This window comes from Rhipicephalus sanguineus, chromosome 7, assembly GCF_013339695.2.
Source record: "Rhipicephalus sanguineus isolate Rsan-2018 chromosome 7, BIME_Rsan_1.4, whole genome shotgun sequence".
Taxonomy (NCBI): Eukaryota; Metazoa; Arthropoda; class Arachnida; order Ixodida; family Ixodidae; genus Rhipicephalus; species Rhipicephalus sanguineus.
In genome coordinates this window covers 32654460-32677639 of record NC_051182.1, presented here as the reverse complement: position 1 = coordinate 32677639, position 23180 = coordinate 32654460, and the positions used below count along the sequence as shown (strand labels likewise).

Below are 23180 nucleotides of genomic sequence, written 5' to 3'. Positions count from 1 at the left end.
TATGACTCACGGGCATGTGAACATGTTTTGTCAGGCTGTGCTCATGCGTGCCACCTGCAGCAAGCCAACCATCATGACATGGATGAAAATTCTGGGATGGTCACACAGACCACCTGCAAAGTAAGCTTGCCCGTATAGTTGGCATGAGAAAATTTTAGCGTTTTTGCCAAAAAAGCAAAGCTTACATTATGGCAAGCACTGTTTGAATTGCACTTGAAGTACTGCGTTTCGACGTGGGGCAGTACAGTCGGAATCACACTTGCCTAGAGCGGCCAGTCGGCCGCCTCAACCGCTGCTTTTTGCAAAAAATATGCAGGGACCGATGCCATAATGGTACCATACATAGTCCTACCCCATGCTAGGTTCTTGTGCTATAATGCAAGCCTGAACGGAATCTCGTAGCTAACGCAATGTAGCAGCTGCGGACGGCGCCAGCACCCACAGCCACGGGCTCGAATGCTCTGCACAAGTGTGATTCCGACTGTACTACGCAGACAAATATCAATAAGCTGTTGATTATGCAGAACAATGTGCTTAGAATGATTGCTGACTTGCCTTGCGGAATGCACACTGAACCACTGTCTATGGCCTGTCATACCATGCACTTATTCAACATGTACCGTCATCTTTTACAGGTGCACACATCACAGATTGGACCTGGCGTATTCTCATGTCAAGTTGCTCACCCGGAAACCAACATTCACTACTACCCTACACGACACCATGTCTATGCCTCACCCACATACTAACTGCAGTTTTCATAAACTGTACGTTGCCTTCTCTACTTAACAAGCTTGGCTTACTCTACTCCTCTGTCCGTGAACTTTGTTACAACTCTCTTCAAAACATATTTAGTTAAGTGTGCACTGCCCCGCCACTATATACAGTGAAACCTCGGTGATAAGAATCTCACGGGGCCACCAAAAATATTCGTATCACCAGAAAGAATGACAAATTAGCATGCGATAAAAGAAGGCTGGCGTACATTTTCATTTATTGTTTTTCAGGGCCGCAGCAACGTCAGGAAGAACCCTGAATGATTGTCAGTTAAGTTTTTAGATGTCGGCAATCATACCAGCACTCGTAAATATACGGCCCGTACGCGCGTATTTAATTAATGAACCAGGTGCGTTGTGACCCACGACAGCAGTAGCCCCTTTTAAATTTAGTATGCTTTTTTTGGATCACACCGGAGCACTGCAGAGAAAGTACCGAAAGAAGCGTTTTGACGCGATGGATCAAGGCCACAAAATTACAGAACCAGGGTACTGTGTTATGATTTTGTTATCGTGGAGGTGTTGGGATGTTTTTTGGTAGATTTACGGCCGTGCATGCAAAAGTGCAACCTCAACGGTCGCGCATGTTGACGTTGTGAGGCCTGACTCCTTCTCCAAGACTGTCCTCGCCTTCTTTCGGGTCTCGCCCACCTTTCATAGGATGTCTGATGCACGAGGCAGGCGCGTGTAAACACAGTACAATGACAGCAGCCTGCGTCGACGCGTTAGAAAAAAAAAAGGCATGGCTCTATAATGTCCTCTGTAATCTAAACGCGAAGGCACACGGAGGAGCCTCAAAGATTACGCAGACAATCTCGGAGGCCATGACGCGTCTCTGAAGGCTTATTCTGACTGTAATAAAAGTGTTTTTCTTACACTGTGATTCTGATGAGTTGGCGGTGCGGCGCGCATGCCCACGCTTGCATTCCCGCGCTCGCACGTGCTTGGCGCGTCTTCCGCGACAGCACCTCTTAATTCGTACCTGGGCGGTAGTGTACGTTCGTATCAAACGTAGCTGGGTGAAAATCGGTTCGCAACAACCGTACTCCATTACATTCCAGGCCAACAGGCCTTGGCCGGGACCAACGAAAAATTCGTATGAGCTGTGATCGTATCACTGAGGTTTCACTGTATATATTCTTGTGTGTAACTTGTATTGAATGCACCCCAAGATTATATTGTATTTGTAGCATTACTCATTTTGTGGTGCACCGCGTTTTACAAATTTATTTTTGAGTTTTTCACTCAGCATCATAAGCCTGTGCTGTTTCTACTCTGTGCATACCACAGTACCGATGTATATGTACGTGAGGAAAGGGAGCACCGTCAAGCCGCAATTAAGTGGCTTGTTTTCTCTTCGCCTCAGCCATGTATTTATATATGCATGTCTGGAATATAGATTAAAACTCAAACATCATGACACATCCACTTTTTATGGCACTGAAACCAAAAGTGGTTCGCAAGAATAAGTCTTGCAGTAAATGTTGTAGGACAATGCCACATGTCAATAGTTCTGTTTGATTGAGAGTGGACCACACTATTGACATGCGTACTTTTTTTTCACAGCAACCGGGTTTTCACCAGCTGCAGCAGTCACATTATTGCTTGGCACAAGCTGCGCCAGAGTGTATCAGAGCATTCTCGAATGTTGTGAACAATTCTAATCATATTGCTTGTACAACGCAAAAAACCGTGAACATTCTCAAGGGCGTCTGCATAACCTTTTGCAGGAAGGCACTTGAAGCACACTTCTGAGCAGCAATAAAAGCTCTAGTTTAGTGAGTCTAGCAGGGCTGTCTTGGACGCAGCTGGCTTTCACAAAGCTAGTAAACCTGACCGTACTGCAGACAATTGTCGTAAGTGGAAGCCTAGCACCCTTTAGCAACAGGCTTAATGGTGTGTGAAAACTGCCACACTTTGCAGTGCAGCACGGGGAAGGATGGAAAAAAAAACCATACGCTTCGAGCACTGTATTTTGGGCATCAAAATATATGTACAATGAGCGACAAGCTCATCATTATACACGATTCAATGTTCGATTGAAGAAAGCAAAAAAAAATCACACTCACGCAAGTTGTAGCATGAAATGCCATTTGTCAATATGTGTTCATGATCTTGGCTATCTTCGAGGACTGTGACCTCGGAGAACTGCACTTTGCCAATCGTCAATTGACACATCTTGCCGATCACACGTTCGCTCGCTTCTCTCATTTCGTCTCGTGCCGTCACTGTCGTACTTTGCACACACACTGGCTCCAGGAGTCGACATCGAATGCTTTACGCAGACACGATGAAGAGAGTGAGAGAGGGAAAGAGCGTAAGAGTTTCTTGCAATATTGCCCTGGGGCATAACACTGGTGCCGCTGTCTATGCAAGTTTTTCTAAAGGGTGCCAGAAAAAGAACGCCAAGCATGGCACAGCGAAATCTGTGGGACGGTGATTTGGCTTGTCGCGAACGTGGTTTGGCCCCGGGCACAACTTTGCCACACAAATGAAGCTTTTATAATAAATCTATCGTCTTTAATGCTTCACAGTTTAACTGCACACAATACCAATAAGCACAGAAAAGCGTACAATTAAAACTAATGCACAGTTCACCTAGATTCTTTCTGTCATTACTGCCAAATATGGCTGCTCACCAGCCCTGCTTATGTTCGGTATTGCATTATAATGCTCGTGATGCATAATAAACGAACACAGCTCAAGTGCTTGTGCTCTGACAAATAGTATTCTTACATAACAACACAGGAAAAAGAAGATTCTGCACTTTAAACTAAACTGCTATAAGACGAACTGTTGCAACAGATGTAACAATAACTTGACGTCTTAACAGTACCAATCCGAAGCCTCAATTACCTAGCTTTCTACTGCATTGAATGGCAGTTTCTGCACCTAGGCAATATTGAGAAACTCCTACAGGATGGTGGTCAAGGTAAAATAGATGCTGTACAACTCCTACGCCGGAGCAGGCACTCCACGCGGCGATATTCCACAGTTGCTGCGGTGATGAGAAGCGCTGGAGCCCGTGAGGAACGGAGCTGTGCCACGTCGCGTCTCGGCGGAGACGCACACTTGCACACGAGTGCACACATCACCCACGTTCACACAAAACACAGCGGTAGTCATGTGAGGCGACTACAAGTCCACCACTTCAAGCCTTCCGGTGCGCGTAGTACATCTCGAGGGGCTTGTTGACCTTCCAGTACTTCTCGTTGACCTGGTCGAGAGTCATGTTACCCGGGAGGGGAGTGAACTGGCCCGGCGTGACGGCGATGTAGATGGTGAACGGTGCCACGCTGCGGGGAGCCGACGCGTCCTGCTCGAACTTGTCCAGGGCCAGGCGCATCGCCAGGTACTTGGAGAGGTGGTCCACTGCGTGTGCGAGAGAGGCCATCAGCCATGACCATATTTCTTTAATCTATTCCCTACTGTGAAAAACGAAAAAAAAAAATTGTACCAAGCTTACTAGATTCTTTTTCTCTCAGTTTGTAGAGCTCTTTTTTTTTTTCTGAATAAAATGGTACCATTATTTCAATTCAATGGGGCTCCTTTATTTCACTAATTGCGTAAAAAAAAATGGCTCAAAGATGGCTTCACCACATGGCAATAGAATGGCACATGGCAATAGAATGAAAGCCGAAACACAATGGCACAACATGGACAAGTGTAGCCGTCTAGCATCAAGAAACAACTGTAACGAGTATAGCCCTCATTGATTCCATGTGGAACCAATTTTTGTCGATGATGAGTGTAGCCATCATCGGTCATTTTGTTACAAAATCTCATGAAGACTATACTCGTCAATGGGAGGGAAAGGGTTAAAACGTACCACACCTGAGAGCCCAAGCAGAGGTAAAATATATCATACCCAAGAAAAAGCTAAGCTGAGTTGCCCACAAAAACACACCAGGCTTGAGTAGAACACAGAGCACAGTCACAGCATGAGCTGGAGGAGTGGCCTTTGTAAAGCCCATTTTAAACTCTCCAAAGGCAACTACTGCAAGTACAGTTGCGAGGTACTCAGAATGCGTGTGTAAGGCAATATATGCACCTCAGAAGCTGCACAAATTGTTGATGCTGTGGCTGATGATGATGACGAGTTATGGCTGAGCCCTTTGTTACTGGGTGCAAAGCATTATACACTCCACTCATTATGCAGTTAACATTGTGTGACACCTGGTGCTATTTTACCCTTCCGCCACACAATATTCAATTTGTCAATGTGATTTTTCAGCCGACTTGACGCCTGCGTAGGGGTCTTTTTGTGAGGCAGTTTCAAGCAGCAGCGTGGCTCCAGGGTAGAATACTCGACCGCCACGTAGAGTCTGTGGGCTCAAATCTCGAATGAACCCTGCCTCTTTTTTTCCCATTGAGCGGGATAGCTGCGACGGAGACCGGCGGAGGACAACCACGCCACCAAAATAGGCTGTTGTGAGCTCTTAACAGCTTACGCTGCAAAATTAAGTAACAGAAGAGAAGAGAAGACAGGGCAGTAGACAAAAGAGATAGGAAAGGAGATAATTCTTGATCCCTCTTTCAAAGGAATTGCTGATAACACAAAAGTGAAACTGTGAGATAATCATGCTGTAAAATGCCATTTTATTAACCACTGTATAAAGATGATACCATACCTATCTTATACCCCTGTCACACGGGCAGCCGTGAACTCCATTTAACTCCCTCTTATTTTCCTTGAGGGAGATGGGGTTCATGTCACACGGTCACCATTTCGCTGAGGAAGTTAAATGGAGCTTTTGGTGGAGGGAGTTCGGTAATGACCATTTCGGCTCGATGGAGTACTCTTGTTCCCAGCCAGCTACTGCTACGCTGAAAACCGGACTAGCAAAATCGTCCTATTGAGCTCAATTATAATTTTGCTCTTTTTTTGCGTAGCATTTCAGTTTAGTTGTATTTTTTCGGACATTAGTGCTTGTACTCCACGCCAACGCCTCGCCAAGCTGCCGCTGTGAAGTGTCGCGCCCTATTTGTTTCTGCACGTGTGAGGCGCACGGACAAGCACTGTGACAGCAATGGTGATTCCGAGCACTTCATCAACACACAAAAACACGTTTTTGTTGCTTTAAAAAGGCGACTGCACAGGCAAAATATGGGACGCTTCGACGAGCTGCGCTGTTTCTGCCCCACGCGGCAACCGTCGAAAGCTTGCACCGAGCCGTGTAGCACGGCCACAACTCCATTCTGGTTAAGCTCCATTAAGGAGTTCAATGCGGAACGGAGATAAACGGAGTTCAGTGGTGGCCGTGTGACAGGGGTATTACAAGTAAATCACTATAGTATAGTACCATGTAAAACATTACGTAATGACTCGCTGCACTTCCGCATTGCATGATGTTCATATTGGATGCCTTGCTGCGTATTTATAACTTTGTATAAGGATTCCTTACTACGTGACGTAACCTTGTATAAGGATCCACGGACATCCTTGCCCAGAAGACGGGGGATAATGTTATATACTGCGGTTTCGGTTTTGAAACCTGCTCTCTTGCCCCCAAGGGGGCGCATCACCCTTATATATATAATCCATTGCCACTATTAAAATTGGTCCTTCGCTCGGCACCTGGCCGCGTCTCTTCTGTCTGCTTTGGGGCCGCCATCCTGGCGTGCACCAGGTACTTCATTCCTTTGGTGTCGGCGTCCTAGGCGGCCATGCCGACACCACAGAAACACGTCTCCGTAGAAGTACTCACAGCTGTGTTGGACGTAAAGAACTACAACTGCGTTGCTACTGTGCAGGCATGACAGACTTTATCGAGGATGCACCTATGTTTACATGCATTACCACATCTCCGCTGAGCATTTTGGTTAGACTCTGCAGTGTCTTTGGCAGCCCGGTACGTTGCGACATGCTCAAATTTAAAAATGCAAGAGGCAAACTTTGCAGTGTGCACCTTGAACGTGCGAAAGTGCCACGCTTCCAGCTTGCGCATCTCACTGGTCCAGTGTGAGCGGGAATGACACATGTAAATAAAACATTGCAGTCATTTCTGGATTGGGTGCGCTCCTTGACTGTTTCCAGCGCTTTTTGAGGTGATGTTGGCAACCCTGTGCAGTTGTGTGCGCAGGACTGACATCTCTGTTAGGGTTTACACCTTTGATCCCTGCCTACCCTCCTTTGAATGGGCGAGGGTAAAGTTAAATGAAACATTCCTGAAAGGGTATTTGAGAAAGTGTTTTCACAGTGGCCTCAGAGGTGCCTGAAGGTCATTGCATAAAGCCAAAATAGAGCACTATGACTAGAGAATGTGGGGCACCTGGGAACCAAGGTGCACTACCACACTCTAAGAAAGAAATGAGTGTTTTGGGAGTATTTCTGCCATGGAACGAGAATAGTCACCTGGCTTGCTTGCATCTCCTTCCTTGAAAACGCTGCTCTCGCCACTTTTCTATCACGAAAGCTATGTCACACTGATAGCATGCACGTCGTTCATGACTAATAAGCACTGGGACAGTGGTGACAACACAAGGAAAGCATGCGAGGTAGATGACAATCACAGCTGCATGGCAGAAACACTCCTCGAATACTCAGTTTTTTCTTAGAGTGCAGTACAAAGCAAAGTGACAACTATTGCTTTGCTTTGCCTTGTGCCAAGTGTGTTTATTAAATGTGTACGCATTTCTATGGTCTGTCCGCCCCTATGTCATGTAAGGCGATCATCACTATAATGAACTAACGAACTACCTAACTAACAATTTTTTTAGCAGTGCTGGATTTCAAGCTCGAGCCCCTAAGCCAGGAAGGCAAGTGTCTTAACCACTGAGCTGCCTAGCGATCCTTGCATAATGCGCATTTATCTGAACCATATGAATTCATTGTACCGGCAGTGCAAAACAAATGTTCAAGAGAGCCATGAATTGGGCTAGTTGGTGGCTGCTACTTCCTGCGCTGGGTGATAGAAAACGAGGGCATGTTGACAATGGCTGGAAAAACAAATGTAGAAAGATAACACTTCCTATGAAGGCTTCGCTGAATTTCACGGTGGTGGACCTCTGGGACAGCATAAAAGGTTGACATGGAGGATTGTATGAATGAGGACGATTTCACATTTGCAAAAATTTAACGACAAACTCGCGTTTTGGTGTCTGTGGGATGCACCTGCTGAGGGGACTGTTCCAGACCCTGAAGTACGCTAGAAAGTTGATGAATGATGCCATGCCTATGCTGCCTGAAGAGAACTGTCTCGGGAAAGCTGCAACTTATATTTAAAACGCTACACTTATGCATTACATAAACAACTCCCAAAGAAGACTTTGAATGGATGTTTTTCTCGCTGGTTAATCTGGACTAAGTCACTCCGTACTGAATCTATTACTCTCAAAGATTTGATACGCCACTCAAGATCGACTGGTGGAATGCACCATTAGGCAAGATATATATTTTCTGTGGGCGGAAGGTTGTTATGCAAGAACAGTGTGGGTGCGGTGTAAGAGACCGTGAGAAGTATGCATCGAGTGGTGTGTGGAAAGAACTACGTTGGCCGGAGTGAACGGTGCGGAACGACCACTCGAGAAAATGGCGGGCTTTCTTCAAAGGGCCCAGTCATCGTCAAATTTATCCTTGCATTGTGATGATTAGAGATCGGATTTTAGGCAAGTGCCTATTCTTACTGAAAAACCAAAAAGACGCGTACCTTCAAGGAAAAAGTAAGGACAGGACAGAAAGGGCGTCCTGTCCTTACTTTCTGTCCTGTCCTTACTTTTTCCTTGAAGGTACGCGTCTTTTTGGTTTTTCAGTAAGCATGTACCAACTAGCCCAACAAAAAGTTCTATTAAGTGCCTATTCTGTTCCTTACGCTCCTATCGTGCCATTTTGATATAGGAGCATGAATTAGAGGCTAAGGAGGGCTTTTATAGTGTTTTATAGTGCCTATAAATGCCTAGAAGTGCCTAAAATGCCCATTTTCAAAATTGGCGCCTGTATGAACACTATTCAGCCTCAGTTTTCCCTTCCGGGTGCAGATTGAGCCTGTTACTCATTTTACCGCGCAACATTGACTGTTCAGAACTGCATGGGATTCAACCTAGTCTAGTTCTCTAGTTTAACCAACTCCCAGAAACAACCGCTAGCATCAAAGAAATGGGACGCATACTTAGGCTTTAACCTAAGCCTGATGTAGCAGGCTTAGGTTTTAATTGAGGCGTTGGGGCAGCCGAGGCGATCTTGTTCAGAATGTTGCTACAGTTCCTGGAGCAGGACCTGGAACTGGGAACAGTTCACAACTAGCCTCCAAAAACATTTTTTTTTTGCGGGCGATGGCGCCGCGGAGGAACCCCATTCGACAACCACTGGTGTACACAAGCCCCCACCGACGCGTCCAAAGCTTTTTTTTCACGGGCGCCCTTGTAGCTGCGTTTATTTTTTCAATTTCGGAGGCATTTTCTGCACCGAAGACAGGAGAGATTAGAGCACTTTCCGTGGTGCAGTGAAGCCAATCCTCTGCATATTGTCCAAAAAAATTTATTTCGCTTGTACCTTGCGAATAAACCGCCTTTAAATTTTAGTTTTTTTAGTTAAGACACGTACAATAAAATCGGCAAAGAAAAAATCCCTAAGTTTGTATTGTTTTTGGTAAAAAAACTCAGTAGGGAAAGGGTTAATGTGTTCACCGCCTGGGGAGCGACTGGTTCTACGCGATTCGACTCGGCCAATAGGAAGAATCCCCTCCTTCTGGTATTATAGCGATCTGGATGTCTGCTCCTGCTCTACCCCCTCAGTCGTGCCGAAAAGAAAGGCACAGAGGTGTGTGTTGATCTGACAGTGGACGCTTGACTCACCAGGCTACAAAATAAGCGGGGAGACCGCGTTCTGCAAAGCGTACGCGACAAAGGACAACTGTACGCGTCTACGTTCAACTGTTGGTGTCTGTGTGCCACCTTAAACAATAACATTTCTTGTTTTCCTGTCGTAAATAGACATCGCGCACATCTTCCTTTGAAATTATTTGCATTATTGTAAAAATTTATTGTGCCTATATTTACAATATTAGAGGCCTAAAACGCTGTTTTGCGTGCCTATTTTTGGCGCCTAAAACACGCTTTTTTAATGCCTAAAAATCCGGCCTCTAGTGATGATATATGGTATTTTATGGCACAAGGGCCAGTGGTGGCCAAAGAGCGCTAGGTCATGGCATGGGATGTGATCAATGATGATGTTAGGTGGCTGTATAAGGGCCTAAAATTGTTTGCACTGAAGGTGCGTCAAAGATATAATTGCTAAAATCATGACAGTGGCGTGAATTAAGCGCGATGAAGATAAATGAGTAGTGCTTGTGATACTAAAATACAATGTGAAGGTAGCACGAAAACCTCACGAACGCCCTTGAGACCAAGGGCCCTGAGGTAGATGCTTTCTCTTAATGAAACAACCGCAACATCGACCTCTCTTGAGAGGCCGTGCTATGGATCACCTGTGTATATGATGTGAAAACTACGAAATTCTTTTAAGTATCTTAAAAGATATTCGTATTTAAAAAACGGTCCTTTCCTTGCAACATTACTGGATGTAGTGAGACTTGCTGTCAGACTGGTACTAGAAAATGTTTTCTCCTAAGTGCTTCAAGTTCCCGGCATTCCAGCAAGACGTGAAGGACTGAGAGTGGCTGGCCACATTTATCACAGCTGGGTGGCTCACCACCAGATAAAAGGTACACGTGTGTGCTGTATGTGTGTCCTATTTCAAGTCTGCATAACATTACTTCGGTGTGGTGTGTCTTTGAAGTGGGCGTCCAGCTACCGAGGTATGACTTAATCAAGTGTACAGTAATACCGTATTTACTCGCGTAATGATCGCACCCCTAAATTTTGTCGTCTAAATTCGATTTTTCTTTTTCCCCGCGTAATGATCGCACCCCGAACTTGCCGCATCGATATGTCGTGTGCCAAGTCTAGCCGATGATCATCGCGTTTATCATCTGTCGAATGTTGCGTTAATAACTCTTCCAAACTCGCCAAGTGAACTGCACGCACCAAACATATTCGTAATTTTTGCCCACCGTTGGCGGAAACGTGCCATTTAGGATTGCAGTAAAGGCAAATGCCGCAGTTTTCACTGAATGCCCACCATGTGTTTTATGTCTGTGGCAGCTGAACGCGCCCATCTTTGTTTCTGTGATCTGAAAGCAGGCATCACTACGCTAATGCCGTAAATTTACTGATTTAAATGAAAGCATTCCTTATTTAGACAGAAGAGACTGTTCTGACGCGTGTGATGTACTCACAACCACCATGACTGACGAAAAGAAGAAAAAAAAAATGCGGTCGCTTCGCTCTGTGGGCTGCCATGTTTGTTTTGCTATCCCGCACTGTTACAGCGGCGGCCGCCTGTTGGTCGACCTGTTGTCATCCCGCAGCAACAAGCTGCCGACGCATTCCCATAATTCCTGAAAAAGCCGTGTCGCCGCCATCCCAGCCGCCCGTCACGGCGTCACCTGACACCACGTTTTTTTGGCTGTGCTTTGTGATCGTCTGTTGAAGCGCCGTTTCACCATGGGGCGGTATGCGAGCTTTACTGCCGCGTTCAAGCTGAAGGCGCTTGATTACGCGCTAGAGCACGGAAACCGCGCTGCCGGCAGACATTTCGGCGTCGACGAAATCCGGATCCGATATTGGAAAAAACAGTGCGAGAAGCTCATGGCTACGAACAGCACGCGCCGGGCTTTCCGCGGACCCAGAACGGGCAAGTTCCCTGACATCGAAAAGGCAGTCCTCGAATACGTGAGGGACATGCGCAAAGACGGTTGTACCGTGTCGTTAGACATGGTACGGACGCAGGCGTGCACAGTTTCCCGGAGGCTGGGAATAGCCACAAAGGACTTCCGCGCCAGTTCCGGCTGGACGACACGCTTCATGCGGCGGAATGGACTGTCGCTGAGGCGGCGGACGTCGTTGTGCCAGCGACTTCCATCCGCGTACGAAGACAAAGTGATCGATTTTCACAGGTTCGTCACGAGGATACGCCAGAAGAACGGTTTCCTGCTGTCACAGATAGGCAACGCCGACCAAACGCCGTTGACGTTTGACATGCCTCGAAGCACTACTGTGAACGAGAAAGGTGCTCGAAGTGTGCTCGTGAAAACGTGTGGTGCGGAGAAGCAGCGGTGCACCGTGATGCTCGCAGTGACGGCAGACGGGCGGAAGCTGCCGCCGTACGTGATTCTGAAGCGGAAAACAATTCCGAAGGGAAACTTTCCCCGTGGCATCCACATCCGCGCTCAAGCAAAAGGGTGGATGACGGCAGACCTCATGGTCGATTGGATCAAGACGGTTTGGGGGCGAAGAGCAGGAGCGCTTCTGCTTCCTTCACTTCTTGTGCTGGACAGCTTTCGGGGCCATCTCGTTGACAGTGTCTGTACCGAGCTGAAGGAGCGGCGCACGGAAATCGCAGTGATCCCTGGGGGTCTAACTTCGCTGCTACAGCCTCTGGACGTGTCACTGAACAAACCGTTCAAGGACAACGTCCGGAGGCTGTACGCAGAGTGGATGGCGGCGGGCGACCACGATTTCACGCCAAGTGGCAAAATCAGGAGACCCTCCGTGGAAGTCCTCTGCTCATGGATTCTCGAAGCGTGGAGTACCATTTCCGACGAGGTGATCGTCAAGAGCTTTAAGAAGACTGGCATTTCCAACGCGCTCGACGGGACAGAAGATGACCGTCTGTGGGACAGTGAAGACACTGCCGATTCCGACAGGGAATCGTGTGGCGACGACACTGACGCCAGTGACGCTTCGGACTCAGAATGAACGTTAGGGGGTCAGAGAGTTCAAAAATAAAAGGGCAGTGTTCCATGCATGTAGCTCCTGCGTAATGCGTGCATTTTATTACAAAGGTAAGCCTTACTCTACTTTTATTTTTGGTTATGTTCATGATAGCTATCGTAAGAATTCAGATCAGCGACTTCTTTGCGTTTTCGGTGCTCAGAATATTGTTTCACGGAAAATTTACCCCGCGTAATGATCGCACCCCGAAGTTGGCGTCAATTTTTTTGAAAAAAAAAAGTGCGATCATTATGCGAGTATATACGGTAACTCGTTAACTCAAACTGGCATATCTCGAAAAATCGGCTAAAGTGAAATTTCCCACGGTACCAAACGATTTTCCGTAGGTGCAATGTATTTATTGCCCTTTATCTCGAAGTATTTCCATGCCCACTTTCGGCTATCTCGAAATCTTGACTGAGAGTGGAACAAAAGCTTCACCGTCGAACTGTTTCACAAAATACTAGCGACAAAATGTCGTACGTTTCACAAGGCTCGCGCGAGGCTGCCGCGCTTACGATGAAGTGGACACTGTTCCCGAAAGTGAAGTCGAAACCTAGCGGCGTAATAACTTTGTCAAGCAACCCTGTGTCACGTCATGTGACGCCGTAGACGTGCACAGAGGCAGGCCCTGCAAATTAGCACGGGTCGTACACATTGTTTTGTTTACCGTCAGAGATGTGATTTCAGCATTTTATTTACGCAAGGCACGTCGCGCAGATTTTTTTGTCGGCCATGCGATGTGGTGAGGATAACGCCGCCAAAGCAAAGCAAGTCACTAATGCTGAAAAGAAAGGTAGCCCTAATCAAAGAAGCGGATTCGAGGCTCGAAGTTTCTGCACATCAAGTTTCCGCACATCAAACCGGCGCTGATTGTGTGGCTGCATCTTGCAAGAGGAGCCCCTTCCAGTCAAAACATTGACAAAGAAGACCTATTCTCTGGACTTCGCGGTGGGCTACGCTGATCTCACCTGCAACATTGGCTGGTTTCACCATTTTCTTATGCAAAACAACGCGGCGTCACGCATGGTGATCGCGGTAGTGTCGACGCAGCTACTCAAGGGGTGACGACAGCAGCGGAAACAAGAAACATGCTTCGCTTAATGCGAAATAAAGTTGAGTGCAACGGCGGGGACGATCGCCACATGCGATGTGTTAAGCAACTCAAGAAAGCTTTGCTAGGTGCAAGTGTTACTGAGAGGCAGACCAGCCTTAGTTGGTCTTTCTGCACTAAATAAAAAGTTATTACTTCCCATATGGGTTCTTAATATCCCGCCACTCGAGATACGAAAATAGAGTACTGAATGTGATGCCTAATTGGACAGATGAGTATGCTTGGTGTGTGGCATTGAAGTATGTGTGCTCGTTTTGGTTGAGCAGACATGCACCAGTAGAGAACAGGAAATTTTCCATAGTCGTCCTCTCGCATCACAACGAGAATCTCCCCAAAGTGTGCTACGTGCATTGAAATCTCCAACAAGTAAATAAGGTTCAGGAAGCTTATCAATTAGGTTCTGGCATTCAGTTCTAGTAAGTCCATAGCCCAGGGGAATGTATAATGAAATGACAGTGATTAGCTTTTTAAAAAGCACCGCTTGAATAGCGACTGCTTCTAGATGCGTTCTCAGATGGAGTTGCCTGCAGCTAACGCTACTTTCAACTATGCTCGCCACGCCACCGGACGAAGTGACTATGTCGTCACGGTCCCTGCGGAATATGGCATATTGTCTTAGGAAGTTTGCGTGTGTCGGTTTAAGATGTGTTTCTTGAACACACAGCACTTTTGGACTGAATTTATGCAGGAGCTCAATAATGTTGTCTAGATTATGCAGAAGACCTCTGACGTTCCATTGCAATACCTGCGTATCCATTTTGAGTGGAAAGTTAGTGCTGTGTGTTTACAGTGCCCTGAAGTTATGGAGCTCTTTCCAGGCCCCGCAACAGGAATTTTTTTCTTCTTTGGAGTGGCCGACAGAGTTGCGCCACTCCTTTGGCGCATTTCGCGCCGCCTCACTCGAACTAGTGTCCATTGCCTCTTGCGAGGCGAGGCGTTGGGTGTTCGCCAAAGAGGCTATGCCTCAGGGGGCAGAGCCTTTTGGCCCACTTACTCAGAGGCTGGTGGGTCCTTTTTGAGAGATGGCAATGCAGCACTGCCTGCAGCTGCCGAGGGGGCAGTTGGCGTCACTGCCAGCTCACTACGTGTGGGCTGGACAGCTGCCGGGAGTCGTCGTGATGCAGCCTCCTGACACGCCATATCGGCAAAGCTACCCTTAGGTAGGTAGGAAATGCCTGCATGCCTTCTCGAGAAGATGTTTTCTTTGACCTTAACTGCCACTACCTCCTCTCTTGTCCATGACGGGCACGATCGCGAGTATGTGGCGTGGTCCCCATGACAGTTCACACAGTGTGCAATGTTTTCCCTTGAAGCTGTCCCTTGTGCTGTCCTTGTGCTGTCCCTTGAAGCATCTGAGAGGATTTGGAATGTAGGGTCTGACTGAGTTTCATGTACCCTGCCTCGATGGTTTCGGGCAGGATACTGAAGCCAAAAGTGAGGATTAGATGCTTTGTCTGTATTTCCTTTGCATCACGCCTCATACTGATTCTCTTCACATTCAGGATATTCTGGTCACTCCAGCCCTCAACAAGTTCGGCCTCAGTTAGTCCCATGAGGTCATCATCTGAGACAACACCATGGGACGTGTTCATAAGGGACTGTCACTTGGACGTCCTCAAATGATGTTAGATTGGACAGCTTCTGACGTATTTCATTGCGGAGATCCAAGAGTCGATCTCCATTTGCCATTCTCGACGCTTTGTAGCCAACACCAATGGTATCCGACAGTTTTTGAGACCAGGAAAGGTGAGATCACTATCACTGTCTTTCCTGCTTTCTTGGAATGAACGACACGATAACGTAAAAATGTTTCTTTCTGGTGTACAACAAAGATAAATACATCTTCGGTGCGCCCCCTCTTATGGGGGCGATCGTGAAGTTTCGGGAAAGAGCGAGCCATAGGATGTTGTATGTTTCGGCAGTGACGCCAACCACCCACCGTGCAGCCCAACTAGGGGATGCTGCAGGAGGTGTGAAAAACAGATCCTGGAAGCGCCAGCTGTTCGTTACCGCTATAACCAAATATGGTGTATCCAAGGCTGGCTACCCACACAAGGTTAACCCTTGCCACCATGAAAAACAGAATTGAAGAGAGGAGGGGACAGGAAAGATCAAAAGTGAGAGAGATGAGGGGAGAGAGACAGGAAAAGGCGACTGCCGCTATCCCATGGATGGGTCAGCCCAGGGGTGCTGTCTATGTGAAGCCGGGGCCAAAGGGGTGTGTTGCCTCTGCCGGGGGTCCTTAAAGGTCCCATCACCCGGGGTAGGCTCAACCCCCAGGATCCACTTTTCCCCGGACACGGCTAAGCCACGCACAACGAGGCATGGGAGGGGGAGGGGGACAGAACACACCAAAGCCAAGGCACAGCTATCTAAAGCAAGTGAAACAGAAGCATGTAAAAAGTACTGTAAAAAAAATGCAATTTAAAGGACTATGCCAGCAAAATTATTGTTCGTGACTCTTTTACTGTAATTTGTAGCTTTGTGTCAGTTAATCACCAAAGTGAATAGTAAATGCTCTAATGTATTGTACACTTTAACGCATTTTAGTGTCACTTCAAAATGCCCGCATAAAATCAAACTGCGGGGGAATACCTAAGATCCCATATGCTCAAGCTCTGATGACGCCGAAAGCACAGTTTTCATCAAATCGGGACCCTGCATGCGGTAAATAATAGATCGATGTAGGTGCTTCGACAATGAGCTAAGCCTGTTAAACAGAGCGTGTCCCCTCGGGAAAAAGAGAAGAATTTCTGGTGTAAGCAGCCAGAACCACCTTGAAAGCAGCCCAACAACAGAGCAAGAGGGGCGAGGAACAACAGCCCCCATAGGATGCCAGTCGTGACATTACGTGTGCCCCGCAAATCTTCTGTGACGTCGACAATACTCGCTTCACTCTTTCAACGTCACGGGGGGTCCCCTATCCACATCATACCTGTGGTGACGTTGCAAGGTGCTGCCAACTCAGCACAAGCGCTTATTTTAAAACTTAATTAAAATATTTAAAAGGCAATATTCCAAAAGGCCACATATGCAGGACAATCACGCAACACACAAATCTCGAGTTAGCAATTTTGGTGTCAGGGGTCCTCAAGTACCGTATTTACTCTAATGTAATGAGAGTTTTTTTCAAAATCTCTCTGAAGTGATTTGGGGGTCCGCGTTATAATCGAAGCACCTCAAATCAGGCCTTGGCGGTGCCGCCCCACTCGTTCCTTAAAATGGCTACGACAAACCTAGCGATCTTTCAACCTTGTGCTGGCAACATATGCACGCTGGCAACATCGAATCCAATCCAATCCAATCCTATTGTTTGCGACGTGGGCCCGTATTCTCAAAAGGGGACAATCGCAAAAGTATCGCCTTTGGTGTGCGCTGATTGGCTATTGAGCAAACCGGAAAAGTTAGGGTGCCATCTGGTAATTCCGCCGACGTCAATTTTGCGTCATGGTGCTCGACGGTGCTCTCGACATATTTGCAATAAACGAAGGCACCGTTAACCGTCGGTTCGTGGTGAAGTCTAGCATTTCAGTGACGTAGGTGGTAGCTTCTAGTATTCAATCCTCGGTGGATATACGCAGCATTTTTTACGCTGAAGCTTTCATCGAGCATTACCTTGGGGTGTTATCAGCACTCGTTCTTTGCCAGCGCGTTTTTTTCGTGGTTTGAACGTCCCAGGAACATGAACCGTGCATTGCTCGCGTGGCTTATCGCGAGCCGGCAACATGTTGAGATCTTGAGACGATATCGCTGCGGCGGCACGCTACAGCTGAACTCTCCGAGTACGCCGTGTTAAACTCTCAACGAAAATACGTTTCACGCAAAGTTGCATTCTTTAAATATTATACTGTGCATTAAATAATCAAACAAAAAAACGTTGAAAGCACTTTCAACACGTCTTATATACTTCAAGTAGCCACAGCCAAGCCGGCCAAGCCTGGCCACTGCGTAGAAGCAGCAGCACACGCTCAAAAACACCTCACTCGGGTTGCTCTGTGCTCGTACGGTGCGCTCACTCCTGTGTTGTGAGACATTCGTACTACCAATGGCCAGTTTCAACAATGACGTCACAGGCAAGTGTTTTTTTTTACTTATTGAACGCATCAAATTCTACGTCACCAAACGCGATACTATCGCCTTTTGCGATCGTTTGAGAATACGGGCCGTGTTTTGCGGGCGGTTCATTTCCTTTGTGCTTCCGCGACTTCGGCTCGAGCAAATGGCGGTGCGATGAGTTCAGTACGATGCCCGCTTTAAAGGGCCCGTAAACAGGCTGCGACTTTTTTTTTACATCCGCCAAACAAGCTCGCTAATCCGTACAGTAGACCGCGGCGATCACGTTTTCCGAATATTACAGCGCTGCGCGCCGCGCAGACCCTTCATTTCGAAAAACAATTCTCGCGCTTCTTTCCTACGCCTGACCAATCCTCCTCGTACGCGCAGTGACGTCAACTCGGCGATCGCCGAGCTGACGTAGCACTGAGCTCGTCGATTGGTCTAAGCCAGGTCTCAACAAACAATTGTCAAGTTAACGTCAGTTCCTGTTCCTACCCACCGCTACGAAACTGCGCCTTGTTTTTTGGCACTGCGGTGATGCGGTTTCGGCCACGCAGTTGTCGCGCGTATATTCCTCGCACTGCATAGCACCTGCACGCACTTCGGCGAAGCGTTGTTCAGTTGCCGGCTGCAAATCGAGCGAGGAGAGGGGAATCTCCGGTAGCTCGGACGGGTCGCGCTTGCTCACGCGGCAAGCGGGGTTCTCCAGGCTTTTCTCTCGCACCCCTTCGACGTCTCGAAAAGCAAGCACGCATTCCTGCTGCATTGTGAACTGTCACAAAGGTTTAAAAATAGTGAAGAGCCGAAAACTGTCCGTCAAGTTACGGAGCACGTGCGACAATATAAACAATAAACAACCAGGAGCCGCAGCAAGCGGAAGTGCATTGCGACTGATCGAGCTCGCCCATGACGTCAATTGTTGACGTCGTGTCACGTTGCCGAAGTGGGCGGAGTCACGACGACGGGCTACGCCTTTTCCTCCATGTGGCGGAGAAGGGTGGTGAGGCCGCGCGAAAATTTGAAACCAGCTGAAACAGATGTTCTAACCCCTGTAACTTCCTTATTATAGCACGTACTCGCAAAATTCTTGCGGCAGCATGTTCACATAGCAAAAGTGCGCATATTTCTTTTTATTACAATTTTTGGACATCGGGGTTGTTTACTGGCCCTTTAAGAGAAGTGCAATACTGATGGCTGAGGAAATCGGGAACTCAGCCGCGGCTCGACGGCTAGATGTGGCGGAATCTACTATCCGTGGGTGGAGGCTCCAGCGTGAAGCGCTCTTCAAGAGTGAGCCCGGCCGAAAAGGCTTCCGTGGACCTCGTTGTCACGTGACCTCGTGACATCTACAGGTAGGATAAAGCGACCTAGCGCCGCGAAGATTGCCGAGTGGGTGTCCGCCGCTTGGTATGGCCTGCCGCACGACATGATAGTCCGCGCGTTTAAAAAGTGCTGTATATCGAACTATATGGATGGCACGGAGGATGACCTCATCTGGGAGGAAGAAAATGACAAAGAGGGCTCGACCACCGGCGATGATGGCGATGAAAGCGACGAATGAACAAAACTCACTTTATATTTAGAAACTGGGATGTCTTTGCCACTACCATGTGCAGCAAATAAAGGTACTTTTTCCCCCCCGCTTTACTCATGTTACATTCGTGTTCTTTTTTTTTTTTTTCGGCACTGAAAAGTCACCCCTCGCGTTACAATCGTGGTCGCGTTACATTCGAGTAAATACGGTAAGTACAGTAGATTCTCAGTAAACAAAAATCTTTTAAACGGAATTGCTGCTTAAATGGAACAACTGCCTGCAATATGATTGGTTTTGTGCTTGAATTCTGCAATCTTGTTCATCTTTCAGTTAAAGGAACTCCTGTTAAAAATGGAACATAGTTTCCTGGCCCCTTCCGTTTAACGAGAGTCTACTGTACTTCACATTACTTGCATTGAGCAAGTAGGTAAACAAGTAAACGAGCTAGTCACAATGGAGCACATCTGTGATTATGTAAGTAATGAGCAAATAAACAATGTTGTAATCATGCAAAGGAACTATCGACTGCAATGTAGTGCAGAAATTTGGGAACCATATTTTAAAAGGTATGCATTGAACAGTCAAGTAAATTTTATCAAGCTGTGCATCATGAGCAGGCAGATCAGCAGACCAGTCAGACTAGTATATGTGTTGCATAAATTCATGGGCTCACCGGTCGCATTTGCCGTGGTCTTGATGTAGCGGACCTGCGCACTGGAGTCCTCCAGCATCATCTGCGGTTGAGGCTTGAACACGAGCTCGATCTCGCTGTTGAGGGCAGCGTCCCCGTCCTCCGCGTCCGTCTCCTCGGTCTCGCCTCCGGCGGACTCCGTGTCGTTGGAGCAGGTCGCGGCCTGAGGGGCAAACTCACACTGCTCGTATTTGCGAGCACTTTCGCAAGCGCTCCCTAGGACACGCGAGAGCACTCAGTCAAAAACCAATCCACCACCCGATACACCAAACAATAGCTATAATCCCTGTCATCAAATGCATGCAGTGCAGCGAAGGCCATGTTAGCAGCGAGTCATGTTAGCGAAACATAAAAGAGAACCAGAATGGCTCTTATACTGTTCATTACTTATCGCCCTCTGCATGACGGTGGCTGGTAACTGCACACAATTATTCGGGAAGGCCATAAACAGACCAATGAATGGTGCTGTGCATTAAAGCCCAGCTTGACTAGTGACAAAAGCACATTCTATTCGTGGCTCACAACTCGGGCTGCGCATGATGCCTAGCCACGATAATGGTACGTAATGGTTACGTCTGGTGATGAAGATGACACTGCAGAATCACTGCGGAAGAATGTTCAGTGACCATGACGTTGGAGAACACAGCTGAGTACACGAGCCGGACTATTTATTTAGTCAAGGAGGCAACTAGCTGCCACACTTCGGTCATCCGGGCGGAGCCTCTGCTGCCGTTTAAAGGGGCCCTGCAACCCTTTTTGAACATGGTCCGAAAACGATGTCCATTGGTATAGTCCAGTCTTCTGTGAAGATTTGAGACATCTGAACATTGGAGCACTGCACGCAGCAAGGCATTTACAATTACATTTCAAAGACGGCTAGAAATTAGCCACTCTTCTCCCGGCAAATTCCGTAATAGACAGGCCCAACTATGTAACAGCTTTTGGGACACGGCCATTGTCCGATTCAAGCATCGTGTGCTGCCACATACCCGCACTGTGCTCTACAGTGCTAGAGTTACAAACTGCAGAATTGCACTACTGCGCTTGTGATCTCACCAAAGTGAGCTGATGCATAATGCGCACAGACAAAGCTTCTTGCCTCTTTGACATCCCAATGTAGCTATCAGAGTGATCGCTGGAATGACAGGAGAAAGCTCTTAAAGCTTGCGACGAATCCCTGAAACACTGCTCGCACTTTAAAAGATTCGAAAAATTTTCTCGGCAATCGATTCGTGAGGCAATAAGCTCCGATACTTAAGTCACTCGATGATTACTTGGAAAAGTGTTGCAGGGCCCCCTTTTTAAAGTTTTACCTGATTATAGCGCTCAGAAAGTTGCCTGCTTTCACCTGCCTCGTTAATTCGCAAAGCCTTTTGCAAGCACTCCTCAAGCCTCCGAGTTGGGCTAATTGATGTTTATTCCGAGATGAATGGGTTCCCCCTTTGTCAACACTACAAATCCTTTCCTTTGTACAGTTGAACTATTCATACTGCTGAATGAAAGAACGCACCCGAGAGAACTACTTCGTGGCATGAGAAGCCAAGAATACTCGGCGATCCAAGCGGTGTTCAGGTCTACTGTTCATGCTCATCTAAACAATATATCATCAATGTGCTCACCGCGGAATATCCTGAGAAATAAGTTCACATTTCCGTGATGTGGATAACACTGCACATTGCAGCACTAGGTATCGTTACCTCAGCGCAAGCATAGTACAGTAAAACCCCGCTGATACGTTTTTGAAGGGACCGTAGGAAATGAACGTAAGAGACGCGAAACACAAGAGCTGGAAAACAGGAAAAACTACAAAATATTTAGTGGTACAGAATTTTATTTCAAAGCTTACGCATGAAAAAACCATGTAACTTTGCCTGGTGCTTTTACTCATGTCCGAGCAGCACGAAAAGTTTTTAGAGCACCTGCAGTCTCACATCCTTTTCATAAATCTAGTGCCACCACGGCCTACACCTAACAAGCGATCGCTTATGGCAATACCTTCGCGAGACTGTCGCCGGTTGTGTCGGTGTCGCCAAGCGATACTGTAGGACCACTGGCATAGTGTCGGACCACCGCGGCTTGTAGTAAACGGAAAATAGAAATACCCCCGAAAGCGGCTCCACCAATCCTAAATTTCGTCACTGGTGCACACATTGGTGCACTCAGCCGCGGTCTAGTCGACGGATAGAAACGCGGAGCTAGGAACGGCGTCATCTACAGAAATGTAATCAACGTATGTGATTTTTTTTAGCACCAACAGCTGTAGACGTGAAAGAACTAAGCACATGCAAGCACGACCAGCGCGGCAAGTTCAACAACGAACCGCGCGCACGACCACGTGAACTCCAACCAGCTCGAACAACTCCGACAAATAAACGCCAACGCGATGGCAGAAGCAAATGCATACCTTGGAGGCCTTGCTTTCGCAAGTAATTACGTCATAGACGCCATGTTTGCAATACAAATCTTAAAGGCGATGCTTTTGTTATAAGTAAATGCCAATCTCGAAGGCCTTGCTTTCGCGAGCACTTACGTCATCGACGGCATCTTCGCAATACGGATCTCGAAGGCTTTTGTTTGTTTTTGATGCTTTTGTTTGTGTCAACCGAAAGGATCTGTCGCTTGCGCCTCTCATGTGGCTAATGTTACGGTCAAACCAGGCCAAGCTGCGTGAAAAGCCACCATGGCCGCTCTCTTAGGTACTCACTCGGTCGGCTTGGAGCGCACTTCGAGACGTATCGCACGGCAACGGTCCCACAGTTACGATGTAACAGCGGGGTTCCCAATACATTGTACCCTATGGGAGCTGTGCCGGGACCGGCGGAAAACGACGTAACAGCCGGGAAAACGCATCAGAAAGGAATGTAACAGCGGGGTTCCACTGTACATGTATATACAGGGTGTCCCAGCTATCTTTAGCCAAGGGTTAAGAAATCCAATATTAGAGGCAGGCGAGTGAAATGAGTTGCATATTGCTGACTGCCACCTTGAGCATTACGGACAATTTTTTGTTTTGTAAATAATTAATTTATTATGGCAGGGCATGCACGAGGCCTAGTACGGCCTCCTCGCGAAATTGTTTTTCGGTTGGGAGTGTCTAGCGTTACGTCTAGACGTAAGAATAACGAGTCTTATTAAAAGTTACGTCCAGCGTGACAATGCAAATACAGCCCGTTAGACCTACCGAAACGATTGGCCTCAGTGGCGCAGCAGCTAGCGTGTCGTGCTCGGAACTGCGAG

At 47.4% G+C, this 23180-nt stretch overlaps 1 protein-coding gene across 1 annotated transcript in view; it reads right to left on the bottom strand.

Annotated features, from left to right (window-relative positions):
* Window positions 1–2729: 2729 nt before the first annotated feature.
* The window catches only part of LOC119399377 (E3 ubiquitin-protein ligase RING1), a 37584-nt gene continuing 17133 nt past the window's right edge, over window positions 2730–23180 (bottom strand). The window contains exons 4-5 of the mRNA XM_037666189.2: window positions 19926–20106; window positions 2730–4148 (exon numbers count right to left, since the gene is read on the bottom strand). Of these exons, the coding sequence (XP_037522117.1) occupies window positions 3928–4148; window positions 19926–20106 (402 nt within the window). The 3' untranslated portion in view covers window positions 2730–3927. The remainder of the gene's footprint in view (window positions 4149–19925; window positions 20107–23180) is intronic.